This window comes from Heterostelium album (assembly GCF_000004825.1).
Source record: "Heterostelium album PN500 unplaced genomic scaffold PPL_scaffold1, whole genome shotgun sequence".
Classification (NCBI taxonomy): Eukaryota; Evosea; class Eumycetozoa; order Acytosteliales; family Acytosteliaceae; genus Heterostelium; species Heterostelium album.
In genome coordinates this window covers 1,548,109-1,564,000 of record NW_008805063.1, presented here as the reverse complement: position 1 = coordinate 1,564,000, position 15,892 = coordinate 1,548,109, and the positions used below count along the sequence as shown (strand labels likewise).

The 15,892-nt window shown below is 30.3% G+C and overlaps 7 protein-coding genes across 7 annotated transcripts; 3 read left to right on the top strand and 4 right to left on the bottom strand.

Annotated features, from left to right (window-relative positions):
- Nucleotides 1-420: 420 nt before the first annotated feature.
- Nucleotides 421-714, top strand: PPL_00670 (uncharacterized protein; the record flags this gene model as incomplete). The annotated part of the gene is made up of 1 exon (XM_020571692.1): nt 421-714. One exon carries the CDS (start codon nt 421-423, stop codon nt 712-714), a length of 294 nt encoding a protein of 97 aa, XP_020438215.1.
- Nucleotides 715-1,654: 940 nt separating this feature from the next.
- On the bottom strand, nt 1,655-5,585 carry PPL_00669 (MFS transporter; the record flags this gene model as incomplete). Its single annotated transcript, XM_020571691.1, has 4 exons — nt 1,655-2,988; nt 3,049-3,860; nt 5,418-5,511; nt 5,540-5,585. 4 exons carry the CDS (start codon nt 5,583-5,585, stop codon nt 1,655-1,657), a joined length of 2,286 nt encoding a protein of 761 aa, XP_020438214.1.
- A 281-nt stretch (nt 5,586-5,866) lies between these two features.
- Nucleotides 5,867-6,407, bottom strand: PPL_00668 (uncharacterized protein; the record flags this gene model as incomplete). The annotated part of the gene is made up of 3 exons (XM_020571690.1): nt 5,867-5,919; nt 5,979-6,026; nt 6,326-6,407. The coding sequence occupies 3 exons, from the start codon at nt 6,405-6,407 to the stop codon at nt 5,867-5,869; spliced, it is 183 nt and encodes a 60-aa protein (XP_020438213.1).
- Nucleotides 6,408-8,336: 1,929 nt separating this feature from the next.
- PPL_00667 (uncharacterized protein) lies at nt 8,337-8,423 on the bottom strand (the record flags this gene model as incomplete). Its single annotated transcript, XM_077398145.1, has 1 exon — nt 8,337-8,423. The coding sequence occupies one exon, from the start codon at nt 8,421-8,423 to the stop codon at nt 8,337-8,339; it is 87 nt and encodes a 28-aa protein (XP_077254286.1).
- Nucleotides 8,424-9,878: 1,455 nt separating this feature from the next.
- Nucleotides 9,879-10,316, top strand: PPL_00666 (uncharacterized protein; the record flags this gene model as incomplete). Its single annotated transcript, XM_020571689.1, has 2 exons — nt 9,879-9,935; nt 10,029-10,316. 2 exons carry the CDS (start codon nt 9,879-9,881, stop codon nt 10,314-10,316), a joined length of 345 nt encoding a protein of 114 aa, XP_020438212.1.
- A 260-nt stretch (nt 10,317-10,576) lies between these two features.
- PPL_00665 (uncharacterized protein) lies at nt 10,577-10,881 on the bottom strand (the record flags this gene model as incomplete). The annotated part of the gene is made up of 2 exons (XM_020571688.1): nt 10,577-10,618; nt 10,693-10,881. 2 exons carry the CDS (start codon nt 10,879-10,881, stop codon nt 10,577-10,579), a joined length of 231 nt encoding a protein of 76 aa, XP_020438211.1.
- Nucleotides 10,882-11,301: 420 nt separating this feature from the next.
- On the top strand, nt 11,302-15,753 carry PPL_00664 (uncharacterized protein; the record flags this gene model as incomplete). Its single annotated transcript, XM_020571687.1, has 10 exons — nt 11,302-11,468; nt 11,538-12,118; nt 12,185-12,472; nt 12,538-12,717; nt 12,782-12,907; nt 12,968-13,588; nt 13,648-14,550; nt 14,638-14,691; nt 15,040-15,085; nt 15,693-15,753. 10 exons carry the CDS (start codon nt 11,302-11,304, stop codon nt 15,751-15,753), a joined length of 3,027 nt encoding a protein of 1,008 aa, XP_020438210.1.
- Between the last annotated feature and the right edge of the window lie 139 nt (nt 15,754-15,892).

Sequence of the window (15,892 nt, the reverse complement as noted above, 5' to 3'; positions counted from 1 at the left end):
TAATAAATAAAATAAAGATTTATGTCACCCATCTATTTTATTCAAACATCATTAAAGATAAACCTTCAAAATTTTTATTTTATATAAAAAAATGATTTATTCAAGACTCTATTATTATTACTATTAATAGTTGTTATTGTTGTTTCAGTTTTTGAAAGATCGATAACTAAAATATCATAATTCTTCTTCTCTTGATTTGACTTTTGTTTATTGGTACTTTTTCCTTTTTGATCTTTTCGATCCCTTGAAGCCAATGAATGGGTCGGTGAATTCGAGCGTGCAGCAACCAATCTCAGTAAATCTCCATTGTTACCTAATAATACTACAACCACAACCAACAATACAACAGCAACCAATTCATTCTCTGAGAGTGACGGTTATCCATCTCCCTACTCTTCATCGCCCGCTTCGCTCAATGGAATGGAAGTCACCTTTGATCCCAACTCCAATGCATTTGATCTTGGAAAAGAACAACAGCAGCCCGAGAAGAAAGATAACTTTATTAAACGTCTACGTCAAAAGAGTGTATCTTCAGGAACAAACAATTGTAATAACAATACCATTAACAATACACCAACTAGTAATAACAACAATTCACCAGATTCAAGAAGAGATTCATTTAGTTCACCTTATCCACCAAGTTTCAATCTCAATAGCAACGTTATGAATACACCAAATTCATCGTCATCGTTCTCTTTATATTCTAAATTTTAAAATAAATAAATTTAAAAAATTAAAGATAAAAAATAATTATTATCATTCCTTCTATACCCTTTTATACAGCTATTGATTCGTTTTAAAATAAATCAACTCTCTAAGAGAAAAAAACAACAATCATTGAATTTACTAAAGTGATGTTAGTTTTTATTTGTTTTTTTTAAAAAATCTCTATATATAAAAGTAGTAGAAAATGAACAGTTTATTTGTATAATTTTAAAAAAATAATAATAATAATAAAAGTAAATAGATTTTTTAAATGTTCATAACTTAATATTTTTTATTTTTTTATTTAAAACCAACTTTTATTTGGTAATAATGACAAAGGTTAGTAAATCACTATATTTATATCGAATTTTTATCTATATCAGAAAATAAAAGCAAAATTAATCAATGATTTATAATTTTTTGAAATCTTAAATTATAAATTTGGTGTCTTCATATGTTTTTCAATCATGAGAATTAAACATATAGAAAGCAATATAAATAAAAAAAGAAGAATTGGAAAAAAAATATTCTTTTACTTCTATTTACAGTCGTCTGTGAAATTGGTAGATATTTAAAAGTACCCTGTTGTAATGTTGGTTGTTGATTAAATACTATTTTTTTGTTGTTTGGTTGTTTGATTGTTTGGTTGTTTGGTTGTTTGTTTCCCCCTCTATGATTCCCTAGTTATCTTTTTTGGTATTGATTTTCTTTTCTTTTTTTTTTTTTTACATTTTCCTTTTGGTTGGCGTTGAAGTTGATTGTTGTATGTTGATTGTTATTTGTTGAATGAAGCTGAAGTTGTTGAAGTATTTTGGGTTTGGTGTTGAAATAATTAAATTAAAAATTTAATAAAATAAAATAGGTTGAATTGATGTGACCAATGCAAGTGGTGAAAAATACAAGACTTCTTGTAACAAATTTCAACACCAAATGAAGCAGAGCCGTTGTTTTAAACCTCTTGCTTTTCCGAGTCAACCAAATGCTTTTGTGAAGTGGAGAGTTTGTCGACTGGTTCACCTGGGGTGGCCATGTCGTTGGACTCTGAGAGCTCAATGTCGTCTTCGATGGGTGGACGTCCCATTGTCTCCTTGGTGCAGAGGAAAGTGAGAATGAAACCGGCAAACGAGATACCACCGCAAACCAAGAGCGTCTTGCCGAGACCGTTGGAAAGGAAGAACGGTTGGATGGCATAACCACCGAGAACGGCACCGAGCTTACCGCACGCAGCAGAGATACCGTGACAGGTGGCACGAACTCTGGTTGGGAATGACTCGCTCGGTAGTACGTAGGTGGTAGTGTTTGGACCGGCATTCGAAAAGAAGAACGTCAGGCCGTAGAGAATGATAAAGAGCGCTTTGATTTTCTTGATATACTCAAAGGTGGCACCCATGATAATGTAGGTGAGACCGAGCAGTGCGAAACCAATCAGCTGGAGGTTACGACGACCGACACGATCAATGAGCGCGACACCGACAAAGTAACCTGGCAGACCCAACAGCGCCAAGTAGAGCGCGGTCAATACAGTGTTGAAGAGCTTGTCGTAATCAGAGTTGGGACCGTCGAAACCCAGCACACTGATGATGGTCGACGAGAAGAGACCGTTGGCGTAGAACACAATGTCAAAGATGAACCAGTTACCGGCGGTACCCAACAGCGTCTTCCAGTGATACTTGGCAATGTAGCGAGCGATCTCACGCTTGGAGATGGTGTTCTTTCGCTTCTCAAACGCTTTGGTCTCCTTCATACGAATTCTAAAGTAGATCATAATCAAACCCGGGATACCACCGAATGCGAGAGCGACACGCCACACCACATCGAGATGGTCGGCTCCGCAGATTCTCAGGAGAATCAAAACGATGATTGGCGACATGATGATACCGACACCCTGCATGGAGAACACCGATGCAATTTGAGCGCCACGCTTGGCGTCGGTCGATGCCGACTCCGAGCTGATAGTGGCCGACAGTGGATACTCACCACCGACACCAAAACCGAGCACGGTACGCCAGATCGCTAGCATCACAAAGATATTGACTCGTGCAGTGTTGAACGAGAGAGTAGAGCCAAGTGCACCAAGAGTGATGAACGACAAAGTGATAATGAAACCAATACGACGACCTACACGATCCGCAAAGAATCCAAAAAGCAGTTGACCTGCGACCGCACCCCAGAGTGCAGCAGTGGCAACGACAGGTGCTGAGTTTTGTTCCTCTTGATACAACATCTTTAGAATTACAAGAACATTATTTATAACAAACAGATCATATGCATCACATAAGAAACCTATATATATATATTATTAGAACAACTCTGCTATTATTACTATTTTAATAGCAAACTTACCAGTTCCTGCAATGAGAATCTTTTTACCTCTTTGGAAGAAGGTATCTTCTTGCTGTGGTTCAGTTTTATCGTGCATTAGTAAATATGTAGTTTGACTGTTGTCTAATGGTGGTTGTGAAGATGATAGCGATGTGTTTTCACGTTGTATTTCTAAGAGATTATTTGTAATAGATCTTATGATACTACTACCACTACTGTTATCTCTACAATTGTTAGCAATGCTGGTGTTATTCGACACTGACATTGTTTCAAAGTAGTTTGAGTTTAAATTGTAATCGTGCGTGGTGTCAGTGGTGGTGGTGTATGGATGAATCTCAATGCTATTGCAATTAGTTTGTCGTCGATGTGAATCACTCTGATCGACGCTGGTGGTGCTGTCGTCTTTGAGCGGTGGTGGTGGTGTAGGAGATAACAAAAATGATTTAATGCTATTAATGGGGGGATCGACAACAATGGAACCCGTATAAAAGTCTTTAGATTTTTCGGACAAAGATGTAATCGAATGATTATCATCAACAATATAAACGAAATAATTATTATTGCTGTTGTTGTTGTTTTTATTATTATTAGGTGTACTATTGTCAGTTATTAGTGAGTCAGTTTCTTGTTCTGGTGTTTCCACCTCTTCCTCATGGTTTAATTCATCGGTAAAATTATTATTATTGACATTTATATTGTTTTTTATTTTATTATTTGGTGATGATGATGATGGTGGGGTTGTTGTCGATAACCCGGGAAGGAATCTAGTTAATAAAGACTCTTTCTTCACCATACTATATGCTACTGTTTTACTCGGTGTTACTGGTATTGCACTGTTATTAAATTTTAATATGAAACAAGTTGGTTGTTTTTTTTTGCAAAATTATCATTATTTTCATATTTTTTTTTTGTTTTTAATTTGTGCTTTTCAGACTCATTTAATAAGTTAATTTAATGAGTGTGTGTTTGCAAAATTCGCAAATGTAAAAACAAAAAAAAATATTATTATTTTGCAAAATCCAACGAACGTCAACGAAATCATTGATTTCCAAATATATTGATATGAGAACAGTGGGTGTTGTTTAGATGTAAAAAACAAAAGGTGTTCACGAAAAGCAATGAAAAATTCAAAGTCATCACACTGATGCAAACAAACCAATGTTGTGATTTGTTTCGAGTGACTTTGATGTGACTTGAAATTTAGTGGTGTTGCAAATCATTCAAGATCCTACAAGATATTATTATTGGGTGTGGGTCTCTTCTCTAAAATTCTTTTTTTGGTGATTTTATTGTTTTTTTTTTCGAATATGAAGTTTGTTGTTTCGGGATTTCATTGTTATACTGAAAAAATAAAATAATAATATTTGTAGAGTGATTGATGATGGCTATTGTGAAGAATGAAGATGTGATTCATTAGACCCATGATTTTCAATTGTGTTGTTTTTTGGAATTCAGACCTTAAGGTCTGAAAGTTGATGGAATTTGATTTTTTTTATAAAAATTTAATTTTAAAAAAAATAATTTTTAACAAAAAAATAAATATCGCTATTTTTGTAAATGATATTTTTGAACAAAGAGTTTTTGATTTTAAAAGTCAGAAATAGAATTAGGGTTTTACAGATAATATTTAGTTTTCAGAACTTTGATCAAAGTTCTTCAAGTTTTCGATGTAAATCGAAGTATTTCGCAGTTAATTTTAAAAGTTATAGGTATTAAAGAATGAATTCTTCATAATCTATCTCTTTTGTTACTATCTTTTTTCTAATTATAACAAAATCACTGAATACAATATATTCGAAGCAAGTAGTGGAGATTGATAGTGATAGTGAAGTGTCAGCATTTTTGTTACTTACGATTTCTTCTTCTTTGGGTTGGAAGAATCTCTTCCAACTTTTAGACTTTTTTGGTGATAGAGTTCTATCTCCATTTGGTGTGTAACTCGATGTAGTTAGTGAGCTGTTAGTAGGAGTGGTAAGTAGGTTTTCGGGTTGATCTATTATCTCATACAACTGGTTGTTGTGATGAGTGGAGTCAGTGTTTGTGACCATGGGAGTTCCCCAAATGTCAGTGGCTGGTACTTCCAACGATCCATTAGAACCAGATAGGTTACTGCTTCCTTGACCGTCATCACTGTTATTGTCACCGATGGCTGACTTTTCAAACACCTTCATTTCAATTAGTTTGTCATTTTTGGGTGCATCTCCTTCTTGTTTTGGTTCCATAAGAAACAAATATTATTTTTATTTGTAAAAAAAAGGGTATAGTTAAATATATTAGAATTTTTTTTTATTATAAAAAATAGTAGTTATTATTATTATTGAAATTTCAATATATATATGTAAATATAAATTCTATTCTACTATAGCTATAGTTATCTATTATTATAATACTAAAGAGTGTGTGGTATGAACATATGATTTTGATAAATAAATTTGTTCTTTGCACTACAACGATTAAAAAAATAGTATAGAAAGAATTCTACGACTAAAAAAAATAACTATATTAAATCAACTATAGTTTAATTCCTCCTGCTGTGTCTCTTCACCTCTTGTTGTCATTAATTAGAAATAAAAAATATTTTTTTTTTAAAGTAAAGTTGTGGCAACAGGTTGTTAACAATATTTAGACTTGTATGATGATTTTGTTTATAATAATTATTATAAATTCTATTTATAAAAGTTTTAATCTATTTAAAAAATTTTATCATTGTCATATGACACCTCTCACACTTGTCATTTTGTCACTCTATTTATTACATCTTGGTCGTTCACACAGCGATTATTTTTTTAATTTTGACAAACTTTTTCACTCGATTTAATTTGGTTTATATTGGGTGTGTTTAACTTTTTGATGGCGTGTTTGATTGTGTTGGTGGATATTCTTTATCATCAACTTTAAAAATAAACACTAACATTAACACAAAAGGCAATATTACATATTTTTTTTAAAACCAAAATTATTGTTAATTAACATTGTCATATAGTATGATGACATGGTAACTTTAAATAAAAAAAAGTTAATGACAATAGTAAGATAAATATTTAGAAGATTGTGAATCGATTGTTTGGTTTGGAAAGATAAAAAGCAAGGTATATTAGCAAAACAATGAATTTCAAAATTAAACAAACAAATGGTGAAAAAGTGATATCATTTCATATGGAAATTCCAAAGAGATAAATGATAGAGGATGGGTTTGGATGAGTTGGTGGAAATTTGAGTGTTGAAAATAAATTATCATTTCTTTAAAGTGAGATTTCTTTACAATATAAAGATAATTAATTCCATAATAAATACATACCTTTAAGAGGACATGTCGATTTTTGTTTATCTTGATCATGTGGGAGGGGATGCGAGTAGTTGGTTGAGTGGATTTTTAACATTTTTTTTGTAGTACTATTGGTAATGTTTTAAATTGGTATGATATATTGGTATTGTTGAGAAATCTGATAAAAATTTTTCAAACAAAAATTGCACAATAATTTTTGTTATAATTTAAATTGTTTGAAAATTGGAATAGATATGTTAAATGTGTGAGTGGCTATTGAGTTGTTTTGTTTTTAATTATTTCACTTTTACTGGTCTGGAGAGATATCTGTTGATCTATTTTCCTTTATCCTTGTAGAATTCTGTTTAGTTGTACTCCTATCTGTTGGAGTGAGTTTTAAACAGTTAAAAATCTTGTAATGTTTACTCTTAAATAATAATTGACTGTCTATTGGTTTATTGGAAATCTGATTGATCCAAACAACAACCAACTTTTCTATATTAAATTGCTGTTTGAAAGATTTAGAAATATTGTCAGTTCAATTCTAATAAGATACACATTTATTTATCTTTATGGAAATAATAAATAAAAATAATATGGAGGGTTTGGTGTTTATTAGATTGGTATTTTAATTATTATGTTCGAAACATTGTGGTTATAAAAGAGTTGGTTGAGAAAATAGAGTAGAGTTTCGTGTCATTATATGATGGTGATTCTAAATAAATTTAAGATATTTAAAAAATAAATAGAGTAGCGGTAGATATTTTATTTTCAAAAGTTGAATGAGTATGCAGGCAAACTATCATTCACCTTGTTGATTGGTATTGACAACACTTAAATCAATTTATTTTCATTAGAGGATGGGATAGAAAGTGAAATGTTGTGGGTATAAACAGTGTGGTGGTATAGAAGGGTGTGAAATAAAACATGTGTGGTGTGGGATTAAAAATATTTGATGTCATTGGTATAGTCAATAGCCAAATATAGGTAGGATGAATTTAATTTATAAAGTAAATGGTAGGGAGGGAAATTATCGATATTATTATATATATTTAGAATAGAGAGAAATCATTTTTAATACAATATTATTTATACACACAATACAATAATTGGGTTGGTATTTTGACTTGTAAAAAAATCTATATTTCTATTGTAAAAATAGATGATTTTATGTACATGTACAAATTAAATCAATCCAATGTTACACCGAGCAATCATTATTTATTTTAATAGAGATAATCATTATTTCAATTTTTATTATTTTAAAATAATAACAGTGTAAACTTACTTTGTTTTTTTTTAGTGATACTTTGATGATATTTTTTCTTTTATGTTTTTTTTTTTTTTTTTTTTTTGGTTTTAGAAATGTAGATAGATATCTATTTATTTAGATATCTTTTAGTGGTGTAATAATAATTTTTGTTTTTAGTATTTTTGAATTGGTCTTAAAAGTCTTTTAGGATTTGGAAAGATACAAGTAGTATTTGCAATGAATTGTATGTTCAAAAACAGAGGATTATGTAGTCATCAAATGCATGTAATTTCATTGAAAATTAATTCAACTACCTAAGAAGTAGTTAAGTTGCAGTCAAAAAATGGTTTATAAAACTCATTCAGTTGCTATATGTATCAGATTTCCTTTGAATTTAATAGATATTTAAAATCTTTAAAAACCATTCATAATGTACCACTTAAAACAAAATTATGTATTAATTAACTTCATCAAATTCTTACAAATTAATAGTTGGTCACAAAATAATAAGAAATAATTTTCATTTTACGAAATTCAAATAGCTATTGGATGAATTTACGAATTAGGTTGAGATGTTTTATTTATATATTTAATAAATAAACAAAAACAAAAAAAAGATATCAATCGAAATCTATCTTTTTATTAAAATCACCAACTTAATATTTATCAAATAAGGTAATAAAATAAAGTTATCAAATATAAATATTTCAATTGGTCAATAAATTATTTATCACACAAAACTATTGATAGAGAATCAAAAACAAATATTTATTTTACTTTTTTTTTTTTTTTTTATATATTCTCGTCAAAATAATACGCATTTTCAGTCTTTTTCATCAATACTTTTGATGAGGTGACTGGTGAGAGTGGGGATTTCATTTTTATTTATTTATTTATATGTTTTAAATAAAAGTGTGGGTTGTAATGGTTTTTTTTTTTTTTTTTTTTGGTGGTATTAACAATGTGTGTGAGTTGAAAGTGTTGACGATATGTAGTGATACCCCGTGCGGGTGATAAATCTAAAAAAGATGTGGTAGATATCTTTTTTTGATTGGATTGGTAGAAACCTGTGCCGTTTCAAAAGTATTTTACACCAGGGGTCAGGTATAAAAAAAAAATATTAATATTAATTGGTTGGAGGATATATTAAATTGTTTTCTTTCTTTTCTTTTATCGAAGATTATATTACATATCATCGTTGGCTATTTATTTAGTTAGATCTACTCTAACAACTCCGACACCACAAGAAACTCTCTACCCATACTTCTTGTGTACAATACTCTATGTTTTTTTCCACCAAAAAACATATAAAACTCTCGAATGGAGAGGAGAGTAAATACCCCCAAAAAACAAACAGAAATAAATTCTATTCTAAAAATTTAATTAATTTGAATCAAAGCTAGTATATTACTATCACGTATGATATATGTATGCCATAATGATTCTACTCTTTAATAACAAGCAAATAGAAAATAGAAATAAAAATAAAATAAAAAACGGCAGATTAAAAAAAAAGATGTCCAAGAAAGAATAAAAGTGGAGGAATTTGAAAATATGAATATGTGAAACTTAAGATTGAGATTAGGATAGGATATGAGAGGGTCAGTTAGATTAGAATAACAATAATAATGGTGGTGCTGGTAGTGTGTGTGTCTGGTGCAATAATAACTTAATATTAGTTGTAGATAACAATTTGAAGAGTAATAAAAGTGTAAAAACCTGTGACTAGTTAGAGAGAATATGGGGGAGGTGGTATTTGAGTGATATGAGGGAAGTCTTTTGTACATTGTAATCGACGACAGAATTTATTAATATGAGAATTGTGTATTGAGTACTGTGTTAAAGTTTAGACTGTTAAAGGGGAAGGAGAGAGAATTTGATTATGAGGTTACACACAATCGAATGATTAATATAAAATTGAATAGAATAGAGATTTTTGTTGGATTTTTGTTAAGAAAGTATTATAGATCAATATGTGATTATGATTTATGGATTTGAATCCACACACACCTAACACCCTTTGTGAATAATATGAGATTGATTGAAAGCATATATGATTGATTGATTGATTTAATGATGAATAATAAATGTGTGGGTTTCAGTTAGCAAAGTGTCCTTTACTATACCCTGCATTCTCTGTGATGCAATCTACTATTTATTGTAGTTGAATATTTTGGTGGAATCCAAACCTGTCCTTTACTACACTAACTATAAATTTGATCAATTTTAAAGCATTCATTCCAAATTAATCAATACTAAATAATCCAAATAAAACTAATACTAAAGTAAATTTAGATTTAGAATTTATTATAATTTACCAAAAAAAAAAACAAAATGAATATTAAAATTGTATTATTTGTATTCTTATTATCTGTTGTAATCTCAATCTCTGTAAGTGAATAAATTTATAATTACCAAATTTGTTTATATCAAAAATTAACATTAATTTTGATTTTCTTTTTCTCTCTTATATTCTTTCTTTAGATGGCTAGTTCGACTGCCGGTTCTTCGAGATGGGCAACTACAACTGGTGAGCCAGCAGCTCCACCAACAACTGGACAACCAGCTACTACCACCGGTGATGAATGTCACGAATGTGAGCCAACTCCAGTCGAGTGTCATGAGTGCGATCCACTTCCAAGAGAGTGTGTTTTCGACCATAATGATCCGGATGCCTTAATCAAGTTGAATCTCTGTTTGAGAGCTAGAATCAGAGGACCAGTTAATTTAGATGCTCACGCCGAAGCACATGCTAGAGTAACTGCTCACTAAACTTTGAAATCACTATTTAATAGCTCCTCTATCAATGTACTTTGTAGTTAATTGTGAAATTATTTTAATATTCTACTATTTATCATATGTATAAATAAATAAATTGATAATGGTACAAATCATCATCAATACAAATATATATATCAAATATTCTTTTTTCTTTTGTACAAATAATATTTAAAAAATCAGAAAAGGCGCCAAAACTCACTTAAAAAAAATCTTTTTTTATTTTATTAAACCCCATTTTTTTTCACAACTATTTACTTTAGAGTGGCTGGTGATTGACAAACTGCGTTTCCACCCTGAACTATATTTCCGGTTATCACACTCTAATTGGTAGCTTTGACTTAAATTCATTGCTAAAACTTGAAATTACATTTCGAGAAGCGTTTATACACCGATTCAAATGATCAATTTCACCGAGTGGATCCATTTTATGATCACAAAATAAACATTTCGGAAGAGCACTGATTATTCTTTCTTTAATCAATTTCATAAGATCTTCAATGCTTTCAGAAGTATGTTTACTAGGTTCAACTTGTAAGCTCATTTGTATAATATTCATATTTATGTGATAAGGTTAATATAACAAAAAAAGAAAACGTACAGAACTTTTTTTTAAAAAAGTTTATTTTTTTTACCCACACAAAAAAATGAAAAACTTAAAACTTATGTTAAATTACTGTTCCATAAAGATATTTTAATCTCTAAAATTTTTAATTAATTTTTTTTAGTTTTTTGTTACAGTTTTCAAAATTAGGTTTTTAGATCACCACAATATTCAAAATTATACAGCAATTTAACAAAAAAAAAAAAAAAGATATTATGAAATCATGATTTTTACAAAAAATCTTTTGGTTGTAAATATCTTGTTTACAACAGATGCTCCGATTTTTACAACTTTAATGGTTGCTCAAGATAAAGTTAGTATAAGATTTCGCCTGTCAATCATTGAACAGTTTTACTTTTTCTTAACTATAAACGAATGAAATATTTATTAATATTTAATATTTTACAAATTTTTATCTCTGTATTATTAGCACAATCAATTATAAAACAAAGTATAAATCCGATAAACGGACATGAATATGTTTTAGTTAATTATCAAGTAGTTTGGACAGAGGCAGATAGATATGCAACTTCCCAAAATTAGTAAGTGATAAAAAATAAATAATAATAATTTTGATTGTTAATTTATTTAAATATGTATATAAAATATAGTTACTTAGCAACGATAACAACGCAGAATGAAAATAATTTCATCCTTGATACGTTTTTTACAACTCTAAAGAATTACACTTGGATTGGTGCCAATTCTGTGAATTCTCCAGACAATTCAATTTTCACTTGGTCTGGAGGGCCTGAGATAGATATGGTTCTTTATGACCGTACGCAATCAAAGTGTTTTGGATTCTGCCGATTCCTAGTCGATGAACCAGATGTAAATGATCAAAATTACATCTATATTTGGAAGGATTTGAAATGGGATGATCTGGGAGATATTATTAGTCCAGATTTTATATTGATGGAAAAGGGTGGAGAAATAGATCCGCTGGTAATCCCAACCGACATGGCGCCCAGCATAATGACAATCACTAGACTGAATTTGAACTCATTTGACTCGAGTAAACTCAGGGTGACATTCACCAACAGTTCAGTTGGTAGACCGGATTTCAATTGCACCATCCTTACATACACTACAGGCTCAGTTTCCTGCCAAACTCAATATACAGTCGGTGAATATGATATTTTAATTAGCGATGGTGTTAAATCATTTAGTTCAAAGAGATATCATCCAAATTGTAAGTGTTTCTATTATATTATAGTAAACAAAAAATTAATAATACTTTTTTTGTTTTTGATAATAGTACCTTATATAAAATCAATGATACCAGGATATGTCAAAGATTCGATTATCACAATTAATGGTGGTAATTTTGGTGAATCTTTAGAATATGTTAATGATGTTAGAATATCAATACTTAGAGTTCCTTGTATTCCCTTAGAGATGTTGGTTTCGGATAGATCTATTACATGTAGACTCACAGAGACAATTATACCCGATGTCTCTAAACTAAATATTAGTACAAGATACTCATTAATCAATATGATAGTTGGTGGTGTTGAAATAACAGATCTTAGTAGAGTTCCAGTTTGTATGTATATAGTAATAATATATTTAAAAATCATGATTTATACTTACTATTAAATATTCATATAGATGATAGCAATACAAATAGTTTAACAATATTTACTGCAACAAATTTTGATTACTTTAATTCATATTATCTTGCTGAGGGAAGACCTACCTATCCTTATGCACCAACCTCATTGGAAGACATTTATTTCATCAGAAATCTAATGTATATTAACACTACTTACCCATCAAACCATATATCAAGTAAGTTGTAATCAATGATCTATATTTATAGATGATATAGTTTATTAATTCATTTCTTCTAAAGCGAATTATTACTTTAATTCTGGTTCCTATAATAATAGTCTAATTCTTAGTACAGGTGGTATAAACACTAATATTATTAATGGAATCACATATATCGATCCTCAAGTATCATCATCTCTTGGTAACAGTATGTACATTTTACATAATAATTCTAATTATTATTTGATATTAATCTTTGTTTGTTTAGTTCAAACACAGTTGTCTGTAGATCCAATGTATTTTAGTTTTAATGTTTCTGCTTCACATTATGTTTATGTAAGACTTGATTTATCTGATATTGGACCTCCCAGTTTCACAAAATCCAAAGATTTTGTAATACCTACTACCGGTGGATATATTAATGTTGGTGTGAATAACATGATTTTGACAAGTAGTAATTACACGCTATTGGCAGATGGTGTAAAGTTAGATTGTCGAATCGTTCCATATACAGAGAATTCATCGATTGGTGTTTTCGTTGGCGCAGGATCAGGTGCAAAGAGAAATCTAACACTTATTCTAGATGGTAAGCCAACCGGATCAACACCTTTAAATACATTGGCATACTATCCTCCAGCTATCACTGGAATTCGACAAGTCAGATTCAACCGTACTAGTGGCTCAGTCAATATTTTTGGAGAACAATTTGGAAGTGATATCAATAAGATCCAAGTGAATGCTGGTGGATCGCAATCAACTCTAAATACGTGGCTTATACCCCAAGAATCAATGATAGCATATTTTAATTATGATTCGTTGTATTTGAGGATTTCAATCAATGTTGATGGACAACTTTCAAGTGCTAGAGGGTTTACACCAAAATTAATAAGTAAGATATTTGAATATGAATCAAATTGACTTTTATTAATTAATATTCAAATATTTTAGATTTATTGAATGCTACATCAATCGAAAAAGATATTGGAGGAATTGTTACTATTAAAGGAGATGGATTTGCAAATCCAGTAAATGTTACGATTGGAGGTGTGAATTGCACAAGTTTAGATTTAATAGACAGTCAAACAATAACATGTTTCTTTGATGGAAGTGCTCCATCTCCACAATTAAAAGCAGGTTTACCAGTTAAAGTTGATTGTGGATTTGCTTATGATACAGAATCAATATTCTTTTATATTGATAATTCGGCATGTGGAACAAAACCATATTGTTCTGGAAATGGAGTTTGTATCAATGGCAATTGTAATTGTACTTCTGGATATGGTGGTGCAATCTGTGATAAAACGGTTACAATTGACAACACAACAAAACCTGAAATTGGAAACAATACTGGATCGATCGGACAATTCTCTGTATTCTTTACACATATCAGAGAGATTGATGAGATTGGTAGTGATGTTGCAATCTATCCAATCACACTTGTTCAATGGAATACAACCGTCAATACAACAACCGTTACAACTGCGATTGGATCAATCAACAATCTCACCGATTTCACAATCAATGTAACATCCATTATATTCTTGGAACAAACAACTCTTTGGTTTGCAGGTCAGCCACTTACAATGGAAAAGAATAGTTTTAAATATCAAATCGAACTTTCCAACTATCAATTCCAGAATCAATTGAATTCACTTCAATTGATCTATGAAATTCAATCACCAAAAGAACAGAGTTGCTCAGAATCATCAAATAGCTATAATGATGCTACAGACATTGCATGGATTGAAATTCAACTTGGAAACAAAGTATTCTTGACCAAATTTTCCAATCGAATGTATATTGATAACCGTACAGTCGAGAGTAATACAATTCTACTTTCAACATCAGACAGTATCTTTTCACAACCATACTACAAAGACAAATCAGATGATGACAAGAATCAGCTGGTTGTTGCAATGGTGATACCTACTTTTACAGAAGCTTTCTTAGATCCAAGTTTTGCTGTTTTAGTTGATAACTCTGCGAAAGAAGGTGAATGTTCAAAGAAACCATCTCTCTGGTGGATATCACTTATAGTTATTGGATCTGTAGTTGTTGTGGCTCTGTCACTTACGTTTTTCATTTTGTATCGAAAGAGATTACTTGTAAAACGTAGTAAGAGTATTTTAATGAGAACTCAAGAAAAAATGTAATAAATAACTTTTAATTTCAATATAAATATTATTTCGCGAATATTTTTATACAATGAAAATGGTAAGTTATAAGAAGTTAAATAATGACAAGAATTTTTTTTAAAGAAGTAATTTTTTATTTTATTTAATTTTGTTAACAATTTTGTCTGTTTTTTTTCATTATTATCATTATTTGTTATGTGTGTAGTTGTAGAAGAATCTTTGGATCAAGAGTATTATGTTAGTACAGACAAGTATATTCATTTAAATCAAATTGATTAGATATAAATTTAAATAAATAAAGTTTAAATTGATTTACACATTTTTATTTTTTATTGATGGTTGTCTATTTTTCTGTGTTTGCTTATTGAGTAAAATTTTATTTTTATACTCGTGATCAGTCAACAAATTGATATTAACATGCTAGTTTTCATTCTCACGGCGGTGAGAAATAGCCAATAAAATTTTATTATTATTATTGTTTATAGTTATTATTTATTATTAAGTTGAGTAGTATTAGGATAGAATAGTACGAACAGGACCGTTGAATTTTATATTCGAGTGATTCCAATTGCCAAGTCTATAGTTACAGTACTTGAGGTATATATGTTGATAAGAGAAAGGAACAGCTGTGAAACTACATTCCTGCATTTGAAGAATGCTCAAGTGGGTTGCAGAGTTCAGCGAAGGTTTCTCCACAGAACTCACAGACATGATCAGTGCGCTTGTGGTTGATGGGAAAGGTATGAGAGTACAGCCGGAATATGCTGTTACGTAGCATTGATTTGACCTTGGATATGTGTAGGAACTGAGATTGGAGAACCAAAGAGTGACCAATTTGGATGGTTATTTCAACTTCAGAAAACCATCATCAAGTGGAATGATAACCGATTTACTAGTTAACATCGGCAGTGGTGGATAGTATGAACAGGTTAGACCAGTGGATGACTCTGTGCAGTTCATCCAAGTTCCTGGTGAAAGCGCCAGTGTCATAAGCGAGCTAACTTTTTGTTTTTTTATTTATAATAACTAAGTGTATACTATTAGTTTTAATTAAAGTT